At 39.9% G+C, this 21,651-nt stretch overlaps 3 protein-coding genes across 15 annotated transcripts in view; all 3 read left to right on the plus strand.

The window, feature by feature from the left end:
• The window catches only part of mbnl1 (muscleblind-like splicing regulator 1), a 56,067-nt gene extending 43,824 nt beyond the window's left edge, over positions 1-12,243 (plus strand). For 6 of the 13 annotated variants that reach the window (XM_088310564.1, XM_088310565.1, XM_088310566.1 and 3 more), the window contains 7 exons: positions 751-804; positions 2,069-2,222; positions 3,806-3,841; positions 5,046-5,137; positions 5,424-5,468; positions 6,098-6,169; positions 7,172-12,243. In XM_088310564.1, coding sequence (XP_088166690.1) covers positions 751-804; positions 2,069-2,222; positions 3,806-3,841; positions 5,046-5,137; positions 5,424-5,468; positions 6,098-6,154 — 438 coding nt within the window. In that variant the 3' untranslated portion in view covers positions 6,155-6,169; positions 7,172-12,243. The remainder of the gene's footprint in view (positions 1-750; positions 805-2,068; positions 2,223-3,805; positions 3,842-5,045; positions 5,138-5,423; positions 5,469-6,097; positions 6,170-7,171) is intronic. The other 7 variants (XM_088310569.1, XM_088310571.1, XM_088310570.1 and 4 more) reach the window with 7 other exon arrangements.
• Positions 12,244-14,850: 2,607 nt separating this feature from the next.
• On the plus strand, positions 14,851-15,978 carry LOC148326098 (ras-related protein Rap-2b-like). The gene has a single exon (XM_088311234.1). It carries the CDS (start codon positions 15,183-15,185, stop codon positions 15,729-15,731), a length of 549 nt encoding a protein of 182 aa, XP_088167360.1. The 5' UTR covers positions 14,851-15,182; the 3' UTR covers positions 15,732-15,978.
• Positions 15,979-20,814: 4,836 nt separating this feature from the next.
• Positions 20,815-21,651, plus strand: part of kcnab1b (potassium voltage-gated channel subfamily A regulatory beta subunit 1b) — a 34,762-nt gene continuing 33,925 nt past the window's right edge. Inside the window, exon 1 of the mRNA XM_088311398.1 lies at positions 20,815-20,951. The gene's annotated coding sequence lies outside the window, so the exon portion shown is untranslated. The remainder of the gene's footprint in view (positions 20,952-21,651) is intronic.

The following is a 21,651-nucleotide window of genomic DNA, read 5'->3' on the forward strand; positions in this document are numbered from 1 at the left end:
CGCATGTGGCCCCCGGGCCGTAGTTTGCCCACGCCTGCCATACACGGACTGTCAGAAATTAGCATTGATGTGACAGAAATTGCCGTCAAACACAAATGGAGCAGCAACACTTACAAACTCACGGGCATATTCTCGCTGTTCTTCCAATAATGTCTAAAATGTTATAGCTCAGTGGGGAACCTTCTCCGGCTCTTCTTTCTTGCTCTTAATTACAATGCAGCTTTTCTAGTAGACCTCAGTGTAGTTCAGCCTCTTGTGGCACAACGCGGTACGACACTGAAGGCGCAATTCTAGATTCAGACTTGCTTGTACGCTGTGAAAAATAATTTCTTAAAAATGTTACATAAAGCCTGAGCGCGAACGATAAACGGCGATGTCACAGGGGGTTCACTGTCTTCTGTTTAATCTGCTTACCGAGTTAAATACTGAGTGAACAATGTTTTCGTTGCTACGTCCATCCATTTGTGTGTGACGTTAACTAATGTAGACTAGCAGTACTGTACGTAGTATCATGATGATCATGTAACCGTTGAGCAGTAGAGCTAGTCTCCACATTGTGCATGCCTTAGTCCTGTAATCCCCTTGTACAAATGCATTCCAATGATTTGTTTTTTTATTTGTTTTTTTTTTCTCACCTATACCCAAACTGCACTGCTGCCCCCATGATGCACCTCTGCTTGCTGGTTTATGTTAATGCGCTTGAACCCCATTGGCCCATTGCCATCATGTGCTCGCTGCCTGCTAATTAAGACTCAGTCGGCTGTCAAATCACTGAAGCGACCCCTCGACGCAACCTTTGACCTGGTACTATGACCTTTCACCTTTTAGCTTGGCATGTGGCTTTGTTGTACAGCAGTGTTTTAACTAATGCTATTTGGTCGTCTCCGTCTCAGTGCAATGTCTGTTTTGTTTTTTTTGTTTTTTTTTTTCCTTCTGTCTTGAATGCGTGCGATGAAGTGACTGCGGCGCTTCCGTGGAGTGCTCGGGTGGAGGGGAATTCCAAATGAGGTCACCTCAAATATGAATTCGCAAAGAGCCGCAATCAATTCATCTCCTGTCGTGTGTTTTTAACTCAAAGCTAGTGAGGGTTAGGGAAGCCTTTATGATGGTCGCATGGCTCTCTGTCTTCTGTCCAAACGTTTTCTGTTTTGGAGCTATCGACTGTGTGCATGAATGTGTCGCTGCTAGTGCACGTCAGGTGGGGCTAAGACTAACAGGGGGGTGGGTGGATCACACCATCCCGGGTGATTCAAAAGACATGGGTCACGCCGTCAGACATCAAAGGTGGCCTCATTCCAAGGAGATTTTTGCTCTTTGGCATGAGCCTCGTGATAGGAAAATAAAGCTTCAAATTTGCTTCATGAACCAGTTGTTGTATTTTTAATTCCTCTAGATGGCACTGTTGCGTTATATAAAGGGTTTAAAAAATGGCAAGTCATTGTGCTTTCAAGCTCAATGTGGAACCAAGAGTGCCATCTACTGGAGTTCAAAAATACTACAACTGGTTCATGAAGCAGATTTGAAGCTTCATTTACCCATCACTACCTGAGCCCTTTTTTTTATTTTATTTTTTTATTATTTTTTTGCACTTTAGTCTGCGCGTGAACCATCACTTAACACGGCTTCCACAGTTTATCATGGAGCTAGCAGTGCAGCCTCTCTCTCTCTCTCTCTCTGTGCTTCCACCTCTTGTTAGCAGCTGTATTGTCGTTCTTTTAATTGTTAATGCTTGCTTATGTTGCATGTAGTTAGCCGCCAGTACCAAATTAATATTCCCGGTGAAGATGAGAACTCATGAATGCTTATTAGCCAGTAGCTCCAGTAGGCACCATGCTCCTGCTTGTGTAGTACATGTGTCAAGAGTGCTGCTTGCTTGCTACTGATGATATGATCATGTTGTTGATGTACACACAAGGATGATGTAATGCGTCTCCTATGATGTCCTCTAACATATATTCCTTTTTTTGTTTTGTTTTTTTTTGTTTTTTTTTCCCCCAACTCATCTTTTTTTTTCCCTCCACACACTCTTATCTCTCTATCACTGACCTGCGCTCATCTGGCTGGGCAGGGTATCGCCCCCAGTGTCATGGCTCCCCTGCCAAAGCGGGCAGCCCTGGAGAAAGCCAACGGGGCCTCTGCTGTGTTTAACACCAGCATGCTCCAGTACCAACAGGCCCTGGCCAGCATGCAGTTTCAACAGCAGGCTGCTTTCCTCCCATCAGGTATGCAAACCGCAAGCTTGCCCCCTCTGATCAGCGGGACCACGCCCGGATCGGCCTAACTCGGCTGCCGCTTGGCTGGAGTTGGACTGATGGCTGTTCATAACATTGCGGAACATCTATTCAGCACGTGTGATTTATTTATTTATTTTGTGGTTGTTGTTTTCTTACTTTTGGGTAGAGGGACATTACAAAGATAGATTACTCAAGACGCCCCAGTGTTCGTTTTGCATTGCCGCTTAGAAGTCACAAACCTCCCACTAATTTCTCTCAAAGCGCATTGCTTCCGCCAAGCGGGATAGTTCACTTCGGTTCATCACAGCGCAGGTTGAATTTGAATCCTCCTTTTATTCTCGTACGCAGTTTATCTTCCCATTCAATTTCACCAGTCGCAAAAAGTTTGAGATATTTGGGTGAAATGTCAGAATGAACCCAAAATGCACTTTAACCTTCATCCAATTTGATTTCACCCTCTCGGAACTGTTGAATGCACAGAAACCACTTTTCGACGTTTGAATTCTTTTTTGTTTCTGTTGTCTAACAAAACGCTGAAAGGCAAAATTGTCAACAGGTGTATGATGTGCGAAATGAAAAATACGTTTCCGAGGCTGCCGCTTCTATGCCTTTCTGTGACTCTTCCAGTCTCTCTGGACCTCTCGACCACTTCCGTCCGTGAACATGCCGTTATAAAGCCTTGCACTGGCGATATACCGTTGACCAATTTTTAGGGTTCGTCGATTAGATAACGCTGTATATTGACCAATTGTAAGTAAACTGGGACAATTATTGGGACATTCATGGAACAAACACCTGTTGTGAATTTTGCAATTCAGCTCCTCGTGAGGGTCTACGCGCTTAAAGTGACTCAACTGAGCAATCGCAAACCAATTACAGGCAACGACTCTTGCTGCACATTTATCGGGATATGTTTTGAAAAATCGTACATTCCCTAATATATTATTCATTTATTACTTATTTTAAATCACAAACAACATGGCGCCCTGATAGCTGTAGCTGTAGTATTGTTCAAAGAGGATCAGGTGAAAATAAAGGCGACACTGTGGGAATTTGAGAGGCTATGGGCAATGATAGACCAAACAGAGACTCCTCACACTTCTCTTTTTCTAGCTACATGAGAACTTATAAATATAGTCAAGGTAACAACGTATCAAACCGAACCAAACTGTCCCGCTTGGTGGAAACGAGGCACCTGTGTACATTTTCATGACCTCAAAAAAAACGGACCGTTTTCAGTTGAAACAGTTTACGAGTTTGCTGATTTGATGTGGTCACTCCTATTTAATGACTGGGGCTGGTGGTGGAGCTGAGATGCTGGCTGTGTTGACATCTAACGGTAATCTAACAGCCTGCCCAGTGTGCCTTCTGTACACGTTCACCCTTCCTCACGCGTGTGTTTCGAATGTTTTGCGACATGTAGATATTTACATGTACCATGACTGACCAAGCCAAATTAAGCTTCCCCCATCTTATCTCTCCCCTCTCACTCTAACGAACCTTGTGACGGGCTGTTTTGATTTCTCTTCCCCTTATCCAATCCACTTCCTGTTGCACTGCATGATGGGCAGGCTCAATATTGTGCATGACCCCTGCAGCCGGCGTTGGTAGGTTCCAATTCTCCTTTTTCAGTTCTGTGTGACTTCCTGTCTGTGGCTCGCATGTGACACCAAAATGTAATCTGAGTTGTGTTAGTTACATGTGGCAAACTACGCTGCTGACACCACTACAAAAGTCACTTTTTGTGTGTGTGTGTTTGTGTGTGTAATAGACAAATATTTCAGTGTTGTCTGACCTTCATTCACGTGTATTTGTTGTATTTAGTTCAAGTGATGTTTTTTTTTTTTTTTTTGCTGTGTTGCTTGACCACTTACCCTCTCGCGCTTCTTGTCCTTGCTTCTGGCTGTCAAACGTACGAGTACAAGACACTTTTCAAACCATTAAACACCGAGGGAGATCCATTTGAACATTCCCGCCTCTGCCGGCATGACTATTTCTAGATACTATTCGACTTAATTGTTGATTGATTTTGGATTATTGATATTCTGTTGTCATCTGCACAAAGCGGCTCGATATGACGGAGAACGAGGAACGGGCAGCCTACTTGATCTTGTGTTTCTGAAACACGCTAAAACTATTTCAGTAAGCTGTCGGTCAACATATCCTCGCTGTCGGGTGGAAATTTCCAAATATGGTTAATTTCATATTTTTCCACCAATCGATTCCATGGGTTGGTCCCTCGATGGTTATTTACGTTTTTTTTTTTTTCAAATTAATGTCCAATTTAAAGTGTTGAAATGGCTTGAGAGCAAATCACCCCGTCCTCGCTCTGCAGCCGCATAAGCATCGTTATATTTGCACATGATTTGCCCTTTGCGGGCCACAATAAATGAGGTCGCGGGCCAAATCTGGCCCCCGGGCCTTGAGTTTGACACCTGTGATTTAATTGCTCTGCCTGTCAATATATGGCGTTGGCATAGATAGGTGAAAAGCAAATGAATCATTTTGGGGGATAATTTCCTGCCGTGCAATTGTTTGGAATGACTTGTCTCGTTTAGTCCTCAGACTTCACTCACACTAAAAAAAAATTTAAAAAAAACTTCACTCACACTTTCACCGTCTGTCGGCAGAAAAACAAAAGGGACTGCGTTAAATCGAATCCCTCGAGTACTTCCTGTCTGGCGCTCTCTTGCCTTCCCTTTCTGTTCCGTTGTGTGTGTGTGTGTGTGTGTGTGTGTGTTTATATGTGTGTATGTGGCCACACTGCTCCTCTGTGTATTTTTGCTTACATGATTCTCCCCTCCCAAAAAGTTCCCATGATGCACGGTGGTACCCCAGTCACTGTGTCTGCAGCCACCACATCTGCCACAAGCGTTCCCTTCGCAACTGCCTCCACCAATCAGGTTTGCACCTCAACCGCCTCTCTCTTTTCTCTCCCTCTCTCTCGCTCACTCGCTCTCACTTCACACGGACGATCAATGGATGCTCACAGCGAGCGGGTGGGTTGCCAAAAAAAAAAAAAAAAAGAAAAGAAAAATAGGCGGTGCTCCTTCTTGTTGGCCTACACTAGAGTCCAACTTGCCAATGTGTACCAGGAATACTCGTCTTTCCTTCTTGAGAAACAAATTGTGTTGCATTTTAATGTGTGTCCTCGTTGTAACTCCCGTTTTTGTCCTTTCCTATTTTGAGGACTCTTCCTTATCAAAGTTGACTACCAACGAATACATGCAATTGGTATGTATGAGGTAGTTGTTGTTTTTTTTGTTGTTTTGTTTTGGGTTTTTTTTTAACCTACCGCCCCCTACATTCACCATTCGCACAGCTCGTGCAACAGCTGCTCTCTGTGCCCTTTGGTGCTTGGCTTTTTTTTCCTCTTTTTTTTTTTTTTTTTAATTTTTCATTTGAAATTTTTCGCCGCTGCTTCCAAGCACGTAAATCCCAGCTTTACCATGTTCCAGCCCAACAGTTTGAATATTGTTCCGGGCGCAAGTCTGTATAAAGACGTGTTTGAGGATGAGCCAGTTTTGTGCATTATGCTGTTGAGTTGTGCAGGTCAACAACATGGAGGACTTAAGATTTGCATGGGGGAGCCAACTCACTGACCCTTCACTGCCTTATTAATGATAATAATGCTCTCCCCTTCTTCATGCCGTCCAAGATGCGCTGACTCTCACTTGAGCGTAGTCTAATAGCTTTTCTACTGTCATCTCTATCCTTTTTTGGTTTGTTTGTTTTTCCAGCTGAGAACTTCTCATGAAATGGCAGGATGACGTGAATCTGTGTTTTCTAGGACTGCGCAGTTGTATTGTGTGTTTGAATCGCACTCACTTTAATCACATGTCTGCTTTCTACCCCCTCCCCAGATTCCAATAATATCTGCAGATCATCTGAGTAGTCACAAGTACTTGACTCAAATGTAGTTCCTCTCAAGAACAGTGAGTCTCTGTTTATATCCATCACACAAACGCTACTCATAAAAAGTTTGGGATATTTGGTTAAACATTACGAGAAAACTTCATTTGGCTTTCACTAAATTTTTTAATGTGTCGGTAGTTCTTACACAACTTGCTGTTCTCTAACAAGGAACTGTATAAAAAAAAAAAATTTAAAAAAAAGCAGGATCGTCAAGGACGTCCAATTTCTTTATGCAACTTCACTGTATCACAGATTTTTAAATCCTACATAGTAATGATAGTAGTAGTCATGTAAACCGATAAAAAAATATTTTAAGCCGATATTCATTTTTTGAAAAAAGGGGTCCGATGGTGTCAAAATTTGAAAAGTAAAAACTAGTGATTTACAACATGTTAAAGCCTTTTTCGATCTTTTTAGATGAAAAAGCAAACAAGCAGCTTACTGCTGATTGGCTGCTACCTACTGCACAAGGAACCAATCAGATGATCCTGTGGGTGGGCCAATCTGCTTCTGCAGGCAGGGTTACCAGCACAGCTGAGAGAGAGAGAGAATTGTGCTGAAGCCAGCCAAAATAAACCAGCTTTTAATTTATCGGTCTTGAAAGTTAAAAAAAAAAAAAAAAAGGCCAATGCCGATAATCGGCAAAATGCCAAATATCGGCCCCGCCAAAAATCGGTCTATGACAACTCTGTAGGTTGTTTTATATTGCTACTTTTTTCCTAGATTCTCAGCTTTTGCTGTGATTTGGGGCTTCGGGTTTATATGGAGCATTTTCATTGGTTTGGGCTTCAAACCTGATTGGAATGAGAATTTGGCCATTCAGATCCTTGTTACCCATCAGCAAGTTGTGCAAAACCTTGGACATAGATTCAAGTGTACATAAAGTTATGATCCAGTTTAAGTTCATCCTGAAATTGAACTCCAAAGCCACATATCGCAAGCTTTTTGTTGTTTGTGTGTCTTCCTGTCAAAACCTCCAAATAGTATCTAATCCCCAACCCTTTTTTTCCCTCCCATTACAGATCATATGAATGTGTGCTGGCACCGTCCAAGCCGAAACAGTTCAGCCTTTATTTCCATAAAACTTAAGAATGTCAAGCAACGGGGCTGAGGAGGGTCTGCCATCTGTTAAAAACATCCAGGGTGCGACCTGTGTCATCTGCCCACATGTCAAAAGCTAAGAGAGAAGAGGAGGCCATCTTGGTGCCTGCGGGGGGGTGGAGGGAGGGACGAAGGGAGACGGCTCAGTGGGTCTCATCACACCGCTGTACATCGAAATCACAGCGCTCGATTGGTTGTAATTCACTTCACCGGACGCGGGGAAGGTCAAAGAGTGACGTTGCGCGAGTCAAAGTACACCTCTGGTACGTCAGGCGACCAAGATTTATTTTATTCCTTTTTTTTTTTCTTTTCGTTTTAATTAATCAGCCATATTACATCGTTTACAAAAAGACATGCACCTTGAATTTGAATCGAAATGAGAACGGCACAGCCATTTTGAAAGGGGAATCTGCTAAGACGATGGAGCGGGTGCAGTATTGTGTGCGTGGACAGCTACTAGTCAAACTAGACTCGGATGGATGAATAAATGAGGGTTGTGGACATATGAATGTTGTGGGTAAACCAACATACCTGTGTACCTTGAAAGCACAGCCAGGCTTGCTCTTCTCACCTTGTCATGTGCCATGGAGGCCATACAGCTAAAAAAAACAGAGTGTTGTCTCAGCAGTGTTATTTTTTGTTTACCGAGGGTAAAAATTCAAAGAAAAAAAATGTTCTATGGATCTTAATATTGTTTAAGAAATGTTAATAATTTTAGAAGTGGGTTTTGTGCTAATTTTTGTGTTTTTAAATCTTTTAATTATGGAGATAAAAATAAGTGTAGTTCATCAGCTAGAGTGCTGTTATTTTTTTTTATTTTTTTTTGGTTGTTGTTTTTTTTTTTTTGTCTTGTCGCTCAAGTCCATCGACTCTAAAGCCTGTTGATTCGGAGTGTGCAGCTTCAGCTGGCTTGTTGTTAAAAGAAACTGTTGAGCTGCGTGCTAGTGGCAATGTAAGACACAAAGGTCTGTTAGGTCATTGAAAAGATAGCGGGAAAAAAATTGTTGATTGTTTATCGAGTCAAACTTAACAAACGGCAGCGATTCCCAACACACCCTTGTTAAAATCCTAAAAGTGTTATTAGGGCTACACTGGACAGAAAAATTGTCCTAAATAGAAGAAAACGTGAAAAGCCGCAAGCAAAATGTTAACTTTACCGCATTTCAATGTTTTTTTTTGTAATCTATTTACCGTTCTTTGACTTTTCAGTTTTATTCTGATGACATCATCAGACTTTTGTCTTCATATTATAATATTGCATATTACATTTTCTACATACTTTTTTTTATGGAAAAAAATCACAGAATTCTTGGATTGTCTTTTTTCTCGTGACTATTCTCAAGTACAATTTTATTCTCAGATTTATACTTTTGTCCTCATATTACAGCTGTTTCTTTGATATATTTTTCGTTCTTGAAAAAATACATTTATTTTCTGACACCATTTTTGCAACAAAAAATGTTCCCCCTCATAACTATCCTTGTAATGTCGGACATTTATTCATAGAACATTTTCAACAATTTTACTCTTATAACAAATACATATTTCCTCATATTACAGCTATTCTCGTGTTATTACAACTTTTTGCAAAAAAAAAAAAAAAAAAAATCATGACATTTATTTGTTTTATCTTTTAGTACTTACGACTTTTCTTTTATTGTAATGTTAACGTTCTTCTTGGGTGTTACTCTTTCCTCACAATATTACAACTTTAGAGCGTTAGTTGCAATGCTGGCACTTGAAGCCATTACCGCAGTAAATATTTGAAAAACACTTCTCGGCCATGAATATGAAACAAATACCGTAAGGCGCTAACTGCGTGCTTGTTCTTGTCCTGGGCAATAATGCAAAATAGTTCATTGCTGGCCTTTTTTAAATTCAGAATGTCCAACAAACCCCTGTATTTTCTTTTCTTTTCACTGTAGCACTAATATCCATCAATTATAAATTTAAAGTGCACTATATTTGAGTGAAAATTTCAAAATGAATTCTCGTCGATTCTTCACAGTTAAGGCTGGCGCCGTTATTTCTTTGTCTTACTGTCATTTACTAGTGAAGGGAAAATGAAGCTTCAAATTTGCTTCATGAACCAGTTGTTGTATTTTTGCGTCCTGTAGATGGCACTGTTGGTTTCAATAAAGGGTTTCAAAAAATGGCAAGTCAGTGTGCTTTCAGCCAAATATTGAACTGAGCGCGCCATCTGCTGGACTCTAAGAATACTACAACTGGTTCATGAAGCAGATTTGAAGCTTCAATTACCCATCACTATCATGTAGCTTTGCCCCAAACCAAACAAACGCAGGTTACATCTTCTTCACAAACACTTTTTGTAGAGCCACGGACGATGCAATAAATAAACTTAACGAAAAAATTCATCTTCATGCCAAAAAAAATAAATAAAAAATTGTCAAACCTAACTATCTTCTCATTATAAAAAAAAAAAACATCCAGACCTTTATTCAATCTTGAGGTGACATAATATGCACGGATTCCACGTATGGAGAGAAGAGGCGGGATTTTACAACACTTCCGGGAGAGTTAAAATATTTGTCCTCAAGCTATTTTCAACACTTTAAATTGGAATAATAATGTGTCGATATAGCGTAGAATTTACCAGCGATTTATGTGGTAAGGATTGACCATATTTGGGCATACCGCGACGATTAGAAAAATGCCTTGGCTCACCGCCTAGCAAAAATCTCGCAAAAAGTACTAAAATTATTTTTCAATTTTCATCTTGTCTCAATTTTCTCACAAATTGATTTCCTCTGGATTCTGGGCCTGTTTTTTTTTTTTTTTTTGGTATGTTGCTGGCATAGATGAACAAAGAAATAATTTCGCAGCCCACCTAATGATCTCTTGTTGGGAATCGCTGCCTTAAGCAAAAACACACAATGGGATTAAACCCCCCCCCCGAAAGTTTAACCGCAGAAACCAAAAGTCGTTACAGCGTCTCACTTTGTTTTCATGAGTTTGTCTTCATACCACCGTTGTTGTTTTATCTGTCTGGTGTGTTGCCACAGAGGTGTGACTGTGCGTCTTTAGCGATTGTATTGTACCTAACAAAGCCTTAGATGACCATGAATGGGTCACGGCCCAAACTTGTCAATCACCATGCAGGTAAAGAGCACCAATGATGTTTTCTAGTTATCTCACACGCCGCTTACAATACGTTTGTGCTTTCTCTTTTTCTCTAGGTAACAATTCTTCTCTTAAAAATCCATTTAAGAGCTTTTATGTACTACTTAAGGATTTGAATCTTTTTGAGATGCATAGTTGTAGATTTATTTTTATTTTTTTTTGCCTTACTATATTACTATATTACTTGACAGCATCGATATAGCCGTCGTAGATTTTGAGGTCGTATGACATTCATAATTTTTTTTTTTGTTTTGTTTTCAAACCATTTATAAATGATAACGTTTTAAATATTCACGTCATTCATATAGCTGGATGTCTTTTTTTTTTCAGTTGGTGTTACATTATTATGTTTTGTTTTGATATGTGGAACACGCGGAATTGGTTTGGCTGTGATCGCAGCAGCGACCATTTTCCTTGTCGACGTGTCAAGATCATGTTTGAAAATATATTGTATCAATCTATAGATTGTCCATGTTTTAGGGTAAACCTTGTTTTCTACTGTATCCATTTCAAAGAAAAATTATGTCGTTTGGTTGGAAATATTTCTTAAATTTGCCCTGAATGTCAGGCCAAAATGAGCAGTTGAGATTTCGGGGTGTTTGGATATTATTATTATTATTATTATTATTATTATTATTGTTTGTTTGTTTTCCGGGAGGGGTGATTGGTGAGAATCGGAGAGAAGACTTTCCCCTGCTGGTAAAGTCAGAAATGCTGCAGATGATGAGTTCAAACCTAAGGGACGAAGGTTGTGACTTTTTTGCACTTCTGTATATAGTCAAATAAACAGAGACAAATGTGTATCATATTGAGATTATTTTGAATAAAAAAAAAAAGATCTATAATTATAAGGAATTTTGTTAGATTAATTTAAATTCATAAATTAGAAGACCAGCTAAAATTGCTTGCAAAGAAGGGCACTAGTTTCTTGGCCAATGCATTCGGAGAAAGCTATGCGCTTTTTGTCTTCTTTTATCAGTGGCTCGTTTTGCCTGGGAGTGTTTTTTTTTTTTTTTTGTTTTTGTTTTTTTTTTTTGGGGGGGGGGGGGTAATGGTCCCCATGTCCTGCTTCACCCACCCCTTCAAATGATCACATTCTTTCATTTGTTGGCCACATCACTGCTCACACCGCTCACTTGATCCAAAAAAGAAAGAAAGAAATGCAAAAAAAAAATTGTATTCCATTATGATTTGACTGCATGTAAAACCATGTAAACACAAACCTATGTAAGGAAAAAGTTCACAATAATCCGTACAGTAGATAACATCCACAGCGGGGCGGGAGAAATAACACTTTTCCGAAAACAACTCATCTTACGCTTGTGTGGTTAAATAGTTTCCGAGCAAATATGTTATTTAAAGAATAATGAAAATATGAGCGCTCATCCAACCCAAATACTTTTTCCAGAGCCATATCCAGTATATATTTCCAGTCGACTCATAGCAAGTTGTGTTGCTCTGCTCTCCAGACTGTGCGCTCAGCAGGTGAAGGCCGGCCTCGCCAAATGCACATTTGGGCAAAGGCAAGTCTTGAAAATGAATGTAAAGCAGCTGCTGTATTGTTGCTATAGAACCAAAGCACCAGATTCTCCAAAACCAGACGTTCAGACCGTCTCTTCCCTGCTGGGGGCACACACACACATACACACACACACACACACGCGCGCGCGCCAATGCTTTTTGCCCGCTTTTTACTTGTAAGTGCAACTACCACTTATGTATTCGCTAACACTTGCGACAAGATGATGTCTGATTTGTTTATGCACACTTGATTGTTGCCATAATTGACTCTTATCTGTATGGATGAAAAAAAAAAAAAATAAATAAAAACTTATTTGATTTGCTCATGCAACATGCGTGTGTCTTTGATTTTCAATGTAGGGCGACCTTTGCTGTGACGTGCGCGCATGTGAGCGGCATCACACGCTGCCTTCGGGGTGACCTCGTGACATTAGTTCTGGAACAGCTCCATTGAGGCTCGTGTGTGACAGATGTGGAAGGGTACGCTGATGGTGCCCACGAGACCGCCCGTGTTGTTATCTGGGTCACGACTGAAAATGACGGGAAATGAACCCTGTGATGAACATTGATATTGAAATGTCATATGTTCCGCGGAGTACAATAATCTTGTATTTAGTTTTGTTTTTTCAGCAATTGAAATGCATGCTCAATTGGATTCGGGTCAGGGGATTGAGTTGGCCATTGCATGACATTCTATTTATTTGCCTTAAAAAAAAAAAATGGTTGCTTTTTCAGTATCACTTTGGGTTATTGTCCATCTGCAATGTGACGTGTCATTTAATACGCCGGATTGTTCCAAGATAAGATCGTAAAATTATGATACTCAAAGGTTTAATGAGGTAACGTTAATTAGTTAAAAAATACTTTATTCCCACGAGATAATTTTAATAATATATTATTTCATAAAAATAAGACGGCCACCTTTTTTTTTTTCTAAAAAAAAAAAGCTTTTTAATCCTGTATTACACATTTTCTAAAAGAAAACATTTAGTGATGTCATATTTATGTGCTTACATGTCAATTATATAATTCATTATGATCACTCGAGCACTTAAAAATAAAAATTCTGTTAACAAAACCAAAAAATAAAAAAACTTGAAAGTTGATTACAACTCAACTTTATTCAGATAGTGATTCTTTTCCCACGCCAATAGAGGGAGTCCATCAATCACAGGCTTGAAGGGTGTAAAATATTGAATTTATTCCAGAGTCACACTGTTAAAAATTTTTTTAAAAAGTTTTGAAGGCAACAAATTTTGACAAAAAAAATGTATGTTTTGCTAATGTGAAAATTGGCTTTTCTGCATTTTTAAAAATATACCTCAAAAACAACTCGGCAAATTGTTTTTTTTTTTTACATAAGTAGAAAACAAACAAAAAACTAGGCCCTCTAATCGTATCCAAGAAGCTGTATTATACTCAATGCATATAATGTTGCTTTGGAAAAGCATCCGTTGAAAATGCAGAATGCCAGTGAACACATTTTCTCGCATTTCTATCACACTATCCCCCCACACAGTCACACCTTCAAGTGGAGTAGTGATTAATAAATCCAGTTTGTTCTCGCAAGGTGTGAATTAGTGTGTGTCTCGCAGTACTGAGTGAAGTGAGCATAAGAAACAATAGCGTAACAGATTGTTGGGGTTTTGCCTCCCCTTTAAATAATATTTACATTCAGGAGTTTGAGTACTTGGGTCACCTCTGTGTATATATCCCGCTATCTCATGTCCCTTGGGGGCGGGGGTCATTGTCCAGACATGTCTACGGCCTTGGACATGTCTGGACAATGGCCCGTTCCCCTCCTTGCGTGGTAGTCAATACTGGTGAGTGATACCACATTTTTGGTATCGATCCAATACAAGTTGTATCATCAATAACGATAAAGCTACTGATAGTTTTCTTCTATTAAGGTAGATGCATGAAGAAATTAATTAGATGAAATTGGAAAATCTTGGTTAATTTTCATGACCTTCAATTGCCTTTATGTTGTTTACCTTTTATCACTAAAGGACAAAGGATGATGTTTCTTAGTCAATAGAAAATATTTTTTTCCTCCTTTAAATTCATTCAATACATAAAACGTACATATACGTTTTCAAAAACGTAGTCCTTGCCTTCCAAAGACGTACGAATCCAACTAGTTTCCAACTACAATGTATGATAAGGGAGTCAATACAAAAATAAAACATTTATCTCCAGGAGCATTCGTTTTGCCTTCATGAAAAATACAAAACAAACAAACAAAATAACAATACCAACTGACAAAAAAATTACAGAAGCATGCGACTGTCAATGTGGAGTTCATAAACATTTTTGACTAGGCTATGTCATTGAAACACACCAAAAAGCTGTTCATTTATTGTCATGCTTGTTTATTCCGTCATATTGGAGTACATTCCACAATAGTCATAATATTAAAAAAAATCCACAATCAAATATTAGCGACAGAATATTGATTAAGTCATTCAGTCGTCAAGAAAATTGTTCAAATGTCTTGGTAAGACGTAGACTAATGATAAAACATTTTTCCATTTTTTTGCCAAAGGAAACGCCATTTAGCCTTTGTTTTAAGAACTTTACCAAGAGGTTTGAACGACGCTATCATTACGTTTGACTTTTTGAATGACTTTACAGTCATAGCTAAGACAAAAATGTTGACTCCACATTGATAGTTCCACGCATCGTTAAAATATAATAAATTAAGTAAATCAAAATAAACAACACCCAAAGGCAAAAAAGCCACCCTTTGTAGAACAAAGGTTTTGGTTACAGTTTTTTTTGTGAGTGACTCACAGCAGCGCAGACTCGAGCCAACTGCTAGTACATTATCGATCTGATATTGATACTGTCTTGGTTACCGATAACTGTATCGATCCGCCCACCAGTTGAAATCAAGGCTGATTTATGTTCACGTCTCTGTTCTGCATGTCGGGAGTGACGTCTCCTTTAAGAAAGCGGAAGTGAGGCTGTGGGCTTCGGACGCGCTGAGGATGTTGGCAGGAAATGCCATGCAAAGCGAGCAGAAGCGTGAACGCTTCTCGGGCTACTCGGCGCACTTGCACAATCGGTGTACCGCCGAAAATGCGCCTCGGTTGACGCCGCCAGCGTCCAGGGAGCGGCCACTCTCCCGCGGGGCCGCGCGCTCCGTCTGATTCTCCGTTGCGAGTCCCGGCGAGGAGGCAACCTTCCCGGCCTGCTCGCCTCAAAGGCTTCGTCGCGGGATAACAAAAAGGAGGTTTTTGTCTATTTCCTCTTTCTCGACACTTGGCCATGAGGGAATACAAAGTGGTTGTTTTGGGCTCGGGCGGAGTCGGGAAATCCGCCCTGACGGTTCAGTTCGTGACGGGCTCCTTCATCGAGAAGTACGACCCCACCATCGAGGACTTCTACCGGAAGGAGATCGAGGTGGACTCGTCCCCGTCCGTGCTGGAGATTCTGGACACGGCCGGCACCGAGCAGTTCGCCTCCATGCGGGATCTGTACATCAAGAACGGACAGGGCTTCATCCTGGTCTACAGTCTGGTCAACCAGCAGAGCTTCCAGGACATCAAACCCATGAGGGACCAGATCATCCGGGTGAAGCGGTACGAGAGGGTGCCCATGATCCTGGTGGGCAACAAGGTGGACCTGGAGGCCGAGCGAGAGGTGTCTTCCGGGGAAGGCAAAGCGCTGGCCCAGGACTGGAACTGCCCCTTTATGGAGACCTCGGCCAAAAACAAAGGCTCTGTGGATGAACTGTTTGCAGAAATTGTCCGACAGATGAACTACTCCACTGTTCCTGCGGGAGGTGACCAGTGTTGTTCTTGTGTTCTGCTCTAAAAAAAAAACTAAACAAAACACGCAATCAGATAGTTGTGCTTTTTAAATCATGCCTTTTTATTTTTTAAAGTATCTCTACTCACACTGTTGTCTTATGGTTTCGCACAAATGGACCAACAATGTATAATAATTACAGTTGCAAAGAGGAGAGCAACAGTTGGACAAATTCCAAAGTGGAAACTTTTCAATGGGGCATTTAATGGACATGTTTGGCACCCTTGGATTTGCATATTCTCTGATTTGTCTTTTTTTTTTTTCCTCAATTTTTCTTTTTTTTTTTTTTTTTTTAATATCACGACCCTCTTAAAATACTGGCCTAAATCATACTCACCCCCAAAAAATGTTTAGCTTTTATCACCCCATAATGCTGGCCTCCTGCTAAAACTGAACATAGTCATTTTTTTCCTGAAATTAAATTATTAGTTAATATTATAATATAGGCAGGATATAGGTAAGTTTTAAATTTTCCCTGAAAAACCACCTAGGCCATTATTTTGGGAAGGTGATAATGTGTGTATGTTTTTTTCCAGGCAAGCATTAATCTGATAACAGCATTTTTGGGGGTAATGAATTATTGTGGGATTTTGTAACCCCCCTCACCCCCAAGTTCATTTCAATGGGCATCAATGAGTCACAGATTTTCGCCATTTGCGGCCTATCCTGGTCTCTACCATTGTAAATAAGATTCCACATGTGGATGTGAGCGCATTACAGTACCTTAATTGCGTAGCAAAGTTTAGCTGGCAACACAAAGCAGGAAAAGGAAAAAAATGGACTAACTGTCATAGCGTCAAGCTCATAACTTGAAAAACTTGTAAATCAAGGTACTTGAAGTGTGGATTCTGCTAAAAATATTTTCCCCAATTAGCGTGGCCACCCCCGCGATACGCTCTATCCTTCTCCTTTGCAAACAATGAAAATCTGCAAATAACTGCCGCTTACTTATAATAGTCCTAATTTTTTTTTTAATCCTTCACAAGAGCCAACCTTCAACATTTTAAGTTTCCCGAATACCAATTCATTCCTTTAAATCAAATTAAGTTAACTCCCATGGAAAGTCTCCAATTTAGAAAATTCACAGAACTTTGCAACCCTATTAGTATGGAAATGTGTTTACATGGCAAAGTACTTGAATGTTTTTTGGGGAATTTTTTGTTTTCTTCCAAATATAGCTTTCTTTGTATAGTATTGACACTTCTCTGGAAATGTGCCTCAGTGGGAATGTCTTATCGTGAAACCTAAGAGACTTTTTTTTTTTCTTACATGTACTGTTTTAATAATCTTTTGTGCTCAGTGGTGAAGTCAGTGTTATGTCGGTCACTTTTGAAATAAGTTTTAGTGGCAGAAACGGATATTGAGTGAAAATCCGTAAAAGCATGGGGCACTTGACTAGGGATGGGCATTGTGACGATGGAGACGATGGCCTGTCATTTTAAATGTTGTTACCATGGTTACATAATTGCTTAAGTCATTTTTTAACATTTTGGGTGGGAAAAAAACAAACCTTGACTTGACTGTGGAAAAAAATGTTTAGGACGCAATTTGGTATTTTTTTTAAACATTTTGACAGCAAGTTAAAAATGATGTGGGCAATTATGCTGTTAACAAGGAAAGAAAATACCAATCTTTCAATTTTAAATTCAGATAATGGATGGATGGATGGATGGAATAATCTTTTTCCCGCTTTTTGTTTTCCAAGTAAACAACCACTTAGCATCTTTTGTCTCCTTTAAGGTTGCAAACTAGTTGAGGCTGACTCAACAGCTCCTCTGCTGGTTGCAGCCAGGTACTGCGCTTAATTTCGCCACAGGATGTGATTTGATGAGCAGCAATGTGTCTTAGCGGTGAGCATTATTATTTTTATTGTGGCATCAGGCCGATTTGAAGACTCAAAATTTTCCATGTGTGAACGTGATTGGCTGCCAACCAGTCCAGGGTGTACCCGGCCGGCCCTGGATGTGATTACTCGACAATCAAATCCACACTTGTGAATGATGCCCATCCCTAGTATGAACTTCTGGATAATTACTTCTTTTTTTTTTTTTTTTAAACCTTTTCCGATATGTCGGAAGTGTATTAACGGCGGAACTTGGACTTAGTGAACAAGGACCTTAAGTGCGTTGCTGTCGCTGCATGAGGTCACGTCACGTCACGTCGACCGCATGTCAAGTGCCTTCCCTGCGACTGTGCCAAGTGACGAGCCCTCCTTTCCTCTGCAGTGCGTCTCCATGGCAATCAGAACTTTTGATTTTATTTATAGTCGTTAGTTGCAGAGTTTTCCCAATCAGACCCCAATGCCGAGGTACTGCGGTGAAGAAGCCATGAGCGATGGTGTTCACTTGTTCTGTTTTTCCTTGAAGATGTGATGAGAACTTTTTATTGTGATGATTCTACCTTTGGACAAAATCTGTGATGAACCTTGTCAGTTTTGAGACTTGTAATACAAAAAAAAAAAAAAGTCATTTTATGTACCAATGAGTGCTTGCCTCACTGAATCCACGTTACACATATATATATAATTTATTGATAACTGAAATATCTTGTCTTACAAGCTACATTTAAGTAAATGTGTGGTAAGATCATTGGAAAGAACACGTATTTGAATCTTAAAATAATATAAAATAGTAATATAATATTACTTACTGGTAGTAAAACATCAGTTACTGGTATCGGCTGCCGTTGCAAGGCATCGATACCTTATGGCTGGTATCGGCCCGATACAATCCCTGGTATCATTTCAGGATTGACCTAAAATGCACTAAACTCTTGACAGGTGTTCTTAATTGTTTAACTTAATGAATTTATTACGACATTTTTCTTTGGTTTTCTCTTGCAGTACTTGATGCTGAATTTGACGTTTGGCATTCATGACATGAAAATTAATAAGTTCCACCATGGTCAATTTGTTTACAAGGCAAATAAATGACCGAGGCCATCTTGGCTTGGCTTGTCTGCGTCCCAACAACACTTCATGGAAGTGTTTGAGTAGCGGTCTGCCTTTCCAGTAAGTGTGTTTAGCCGAGGAGAGCCGCTTCCTTCTTCCCGCCGCATGTTTTCTAGGCCTAGGCGCCGAGGACAGAGAGGCCTCTTTGTGGCGTCCGTGGCCGCCGTCAATTGGCCGCCGGCATCTCCTCAAAGCGGCCAATGAGTGTCTCCGCCTCGTTGCCCAGACTGGAGGTCAGCGTGCCAGCGGGAATGAAAAGACGCGCTCGCAATGTGGAGAAAGAGGCGTTTCTCTCACTTCGGCAATGAAGCTTTTGTCCTCTCGCTGTCACCATCAGCGCCGCCGCTTGTCAATGCTGCAGCTTGTCAACACTGTATGGATTCATACTGTCGGTCAGCCGTGTAGCCAGACACGCAACAAATATGAACAACGGTATTTTGAGGGGAAAAATGGACGCTACGGCAATGGCAGAAACGAAACATTGATTAGTAGGACTTGTTTAATGTGTTAGATCAGATACAACAAATTGATGGAAAGCCAGTTTTGAAATCAGAAGCAGATAAGTGTTGGTTCAACAATTTTTCAATTTATTTTAAAAAGGGGAGGATTGTTAACAAATAAATGCTAATATGTCATATCTCAATGTTGTTAAAAGTGAGGAAAATCTGCTAGAAACAGGAAGTTGATGCACAAGATTTGCCCTTTGCAGGCCACATAAAATGAGTTTGCGGGCCAGATCTGGCCCCCGGGCCTTGAGTTTGACACCTGCGGTCTAAGCACTTCTTGTACAGTGAGTATTAATCGAAAGTAATGTAACGTTATGCCGCACACTTGAGTACAATGACAATAAAGGGATTTCTATTCTATTCTATTCTAAATAGTTATTTAAAGGTGACGTTAGCATCATTGCTAAATCACTAGATAATTAAAAAACGATTTTGGCGATTTTGCTCTTCGGCTGGTGGTATGTTCATTATCGTGGTGAGGCTGTAACACAGTGGCACATCCAAGGCCAGAAAATCTGTAATGTGACACTGCAACTGCAACTTTGACCAGAGGGTAAAATGGAAATAAGATGTCACCATTATAAAATCTACATAACTTAAATTAACAATAATTTGAAACCCCATTACCGCACGCCCCTGTTTAAATTACATATTTAATGGTACTTTATTAAGCTGTATTTGAAGCTAGTTTGAAAAGAATTCATTTTGTAATATGTGTCTTTAGTATATATGGCTTGTGTTTCGGATTTGTCCAATTTAATATCTGATGCACAGATGTGCGTGTTTTTTTTTTTTTCGTTATATGGCTTGGCAAGTGCGTTTAACATGAACAAACATAGTATTCATCACATGCATGTAGTGTCAGTATGTCAAGTATAGCTGACAGGAAGTAGAGGGTGACGGCACACTTCCGGTGTTGCAGTCGCTCACAAAATGTTGCAACCGACTGTTACTTCCTCTTCTAGATCGGGTCGAATAAAATGAGTTCATAATGTCAAATGTTGCACGGCTTTGCAAGATAAAAAAAAATGAGGTCCTGTCAGGATCTTAACACAAAGTAGCACGATCTTCCAAACATTTACAAGTGACATGACCGTGGGAATGCACAAAAAGGAGAAAGACAGACGAGGAAAGGTCGATCGAAGTTCACTGCGGTGGCTCTGGTGATTTGATTTGAGTAGAAGCGTCAGGAAGCTGGTCCCATGACTTCACCTCACGGCTGCTCAAGTGTCAACTGTCGGAAAAGGCAATGTTAAAAAAACATCATTTCAACTGGAGGGTGGGGGGCGGCATAGAATTTTTAGAATTTTTTTTTTTTTTAGAATTTAGAAATCCCTTTTTTGTCATTGTACTCAAGAGTGCAACGAGATTAGAGGCTCGCGCACTTGCTAACTTGATGACAAAAAAATGCCGTTTTATATCTGGACAGAAGACGTGCAAACGGGCAAAATACGTTGAACATTGTTAGAATAAATAAAATCAACTCACTCAAAGTTTTAACATTATTGAGGTATGTTTTTCCCTACAGAGAACACTGCGCCATTAATTGAAGTCAGCTGTTGCAGTACATCTTCCCAGCTCTTTGTGTTCATGTCCAGGGCGTTCATATCACGCTTTACAGACATCATCATCATCAGTGTTCTCCGCAAACAGCTGAAAAAAAGGAAGATCACAGCCAACGAAAAGCGAGCCAACTAGCCACATCTGCAACAATTGTGGCCGAGACTGCCAGTCCTGTATTGGACTCACCTGCCATTGCCAGCGCTGCAGGTAAACTAAATGTTGACCCTCTTTAAACAGGCACAGAATTCATAGTCGTCAAATAAATAAAATATTCGGCCTACTTCCGTCGTACAATAAAGCAGTATAAAGGTTAATGTAAGCGAAACTAAGACACGTCTGCCATCTCGTGGTGATTGGTGATATTACAACTTAACACGACAGTCGATCTCTGTATATTCGCAGTCGCAGATTCGCATATTTGTCGATTTTTTTCGGTTTTGTTCTACTTTTGAATAGTTTATTGATTGAATTATTTTAAGTTCTTGAAATAATTATGCTCTCTGACACAATATATTAATATTAATTTGACTCATTTATTATTTATTTATTTTCTTTATTTACTTATTTGTGAGAAACAGGGTGGACGGTTCTGAATAAATTCATAGTTATTCACTAAAATATTTAGAGCGAAAAAAATATCACAAAGGTTTTATTGCTACTTCATGAGAGATTTATGAAAAATATCCTATAGACAATTAAGTGCTATTAATATATGATTTCTGGTACAGTGGGGTTTTTCGTGCTCTACTGTTGGACCAATAATCCAATTTAGCAGTCCAAGGTTCAAACATTTTGCAATCAGACATTTCTTGATGAACTGGACATATTTGTTGCTCAACAATCACATTCGGAAGCAACCGACCTTTGTTTTTTTCTAATGGCCAAACTGAATGAAATAAAAAAATAC

This window comes from Idiotropiscis lumnitzeri, chromosome 12, assembly GCF_059441095.1.
Source record: "Idiotropiscis lumnitzeri isolate Australia: NSW breed Sydney's pygmy pipehorse chromosome 12, RoL_Ilum_1.0, whole genome shotgun sequence".
Classification (NCBI taxonomy): domain Eukaryota; kingdom Metazoa; phylum Chordata; class Actinopteri; order Syngnathiformes; family Syngnathidae; genus Idiotropiscis; species Idiotropiscis lumnitzeri.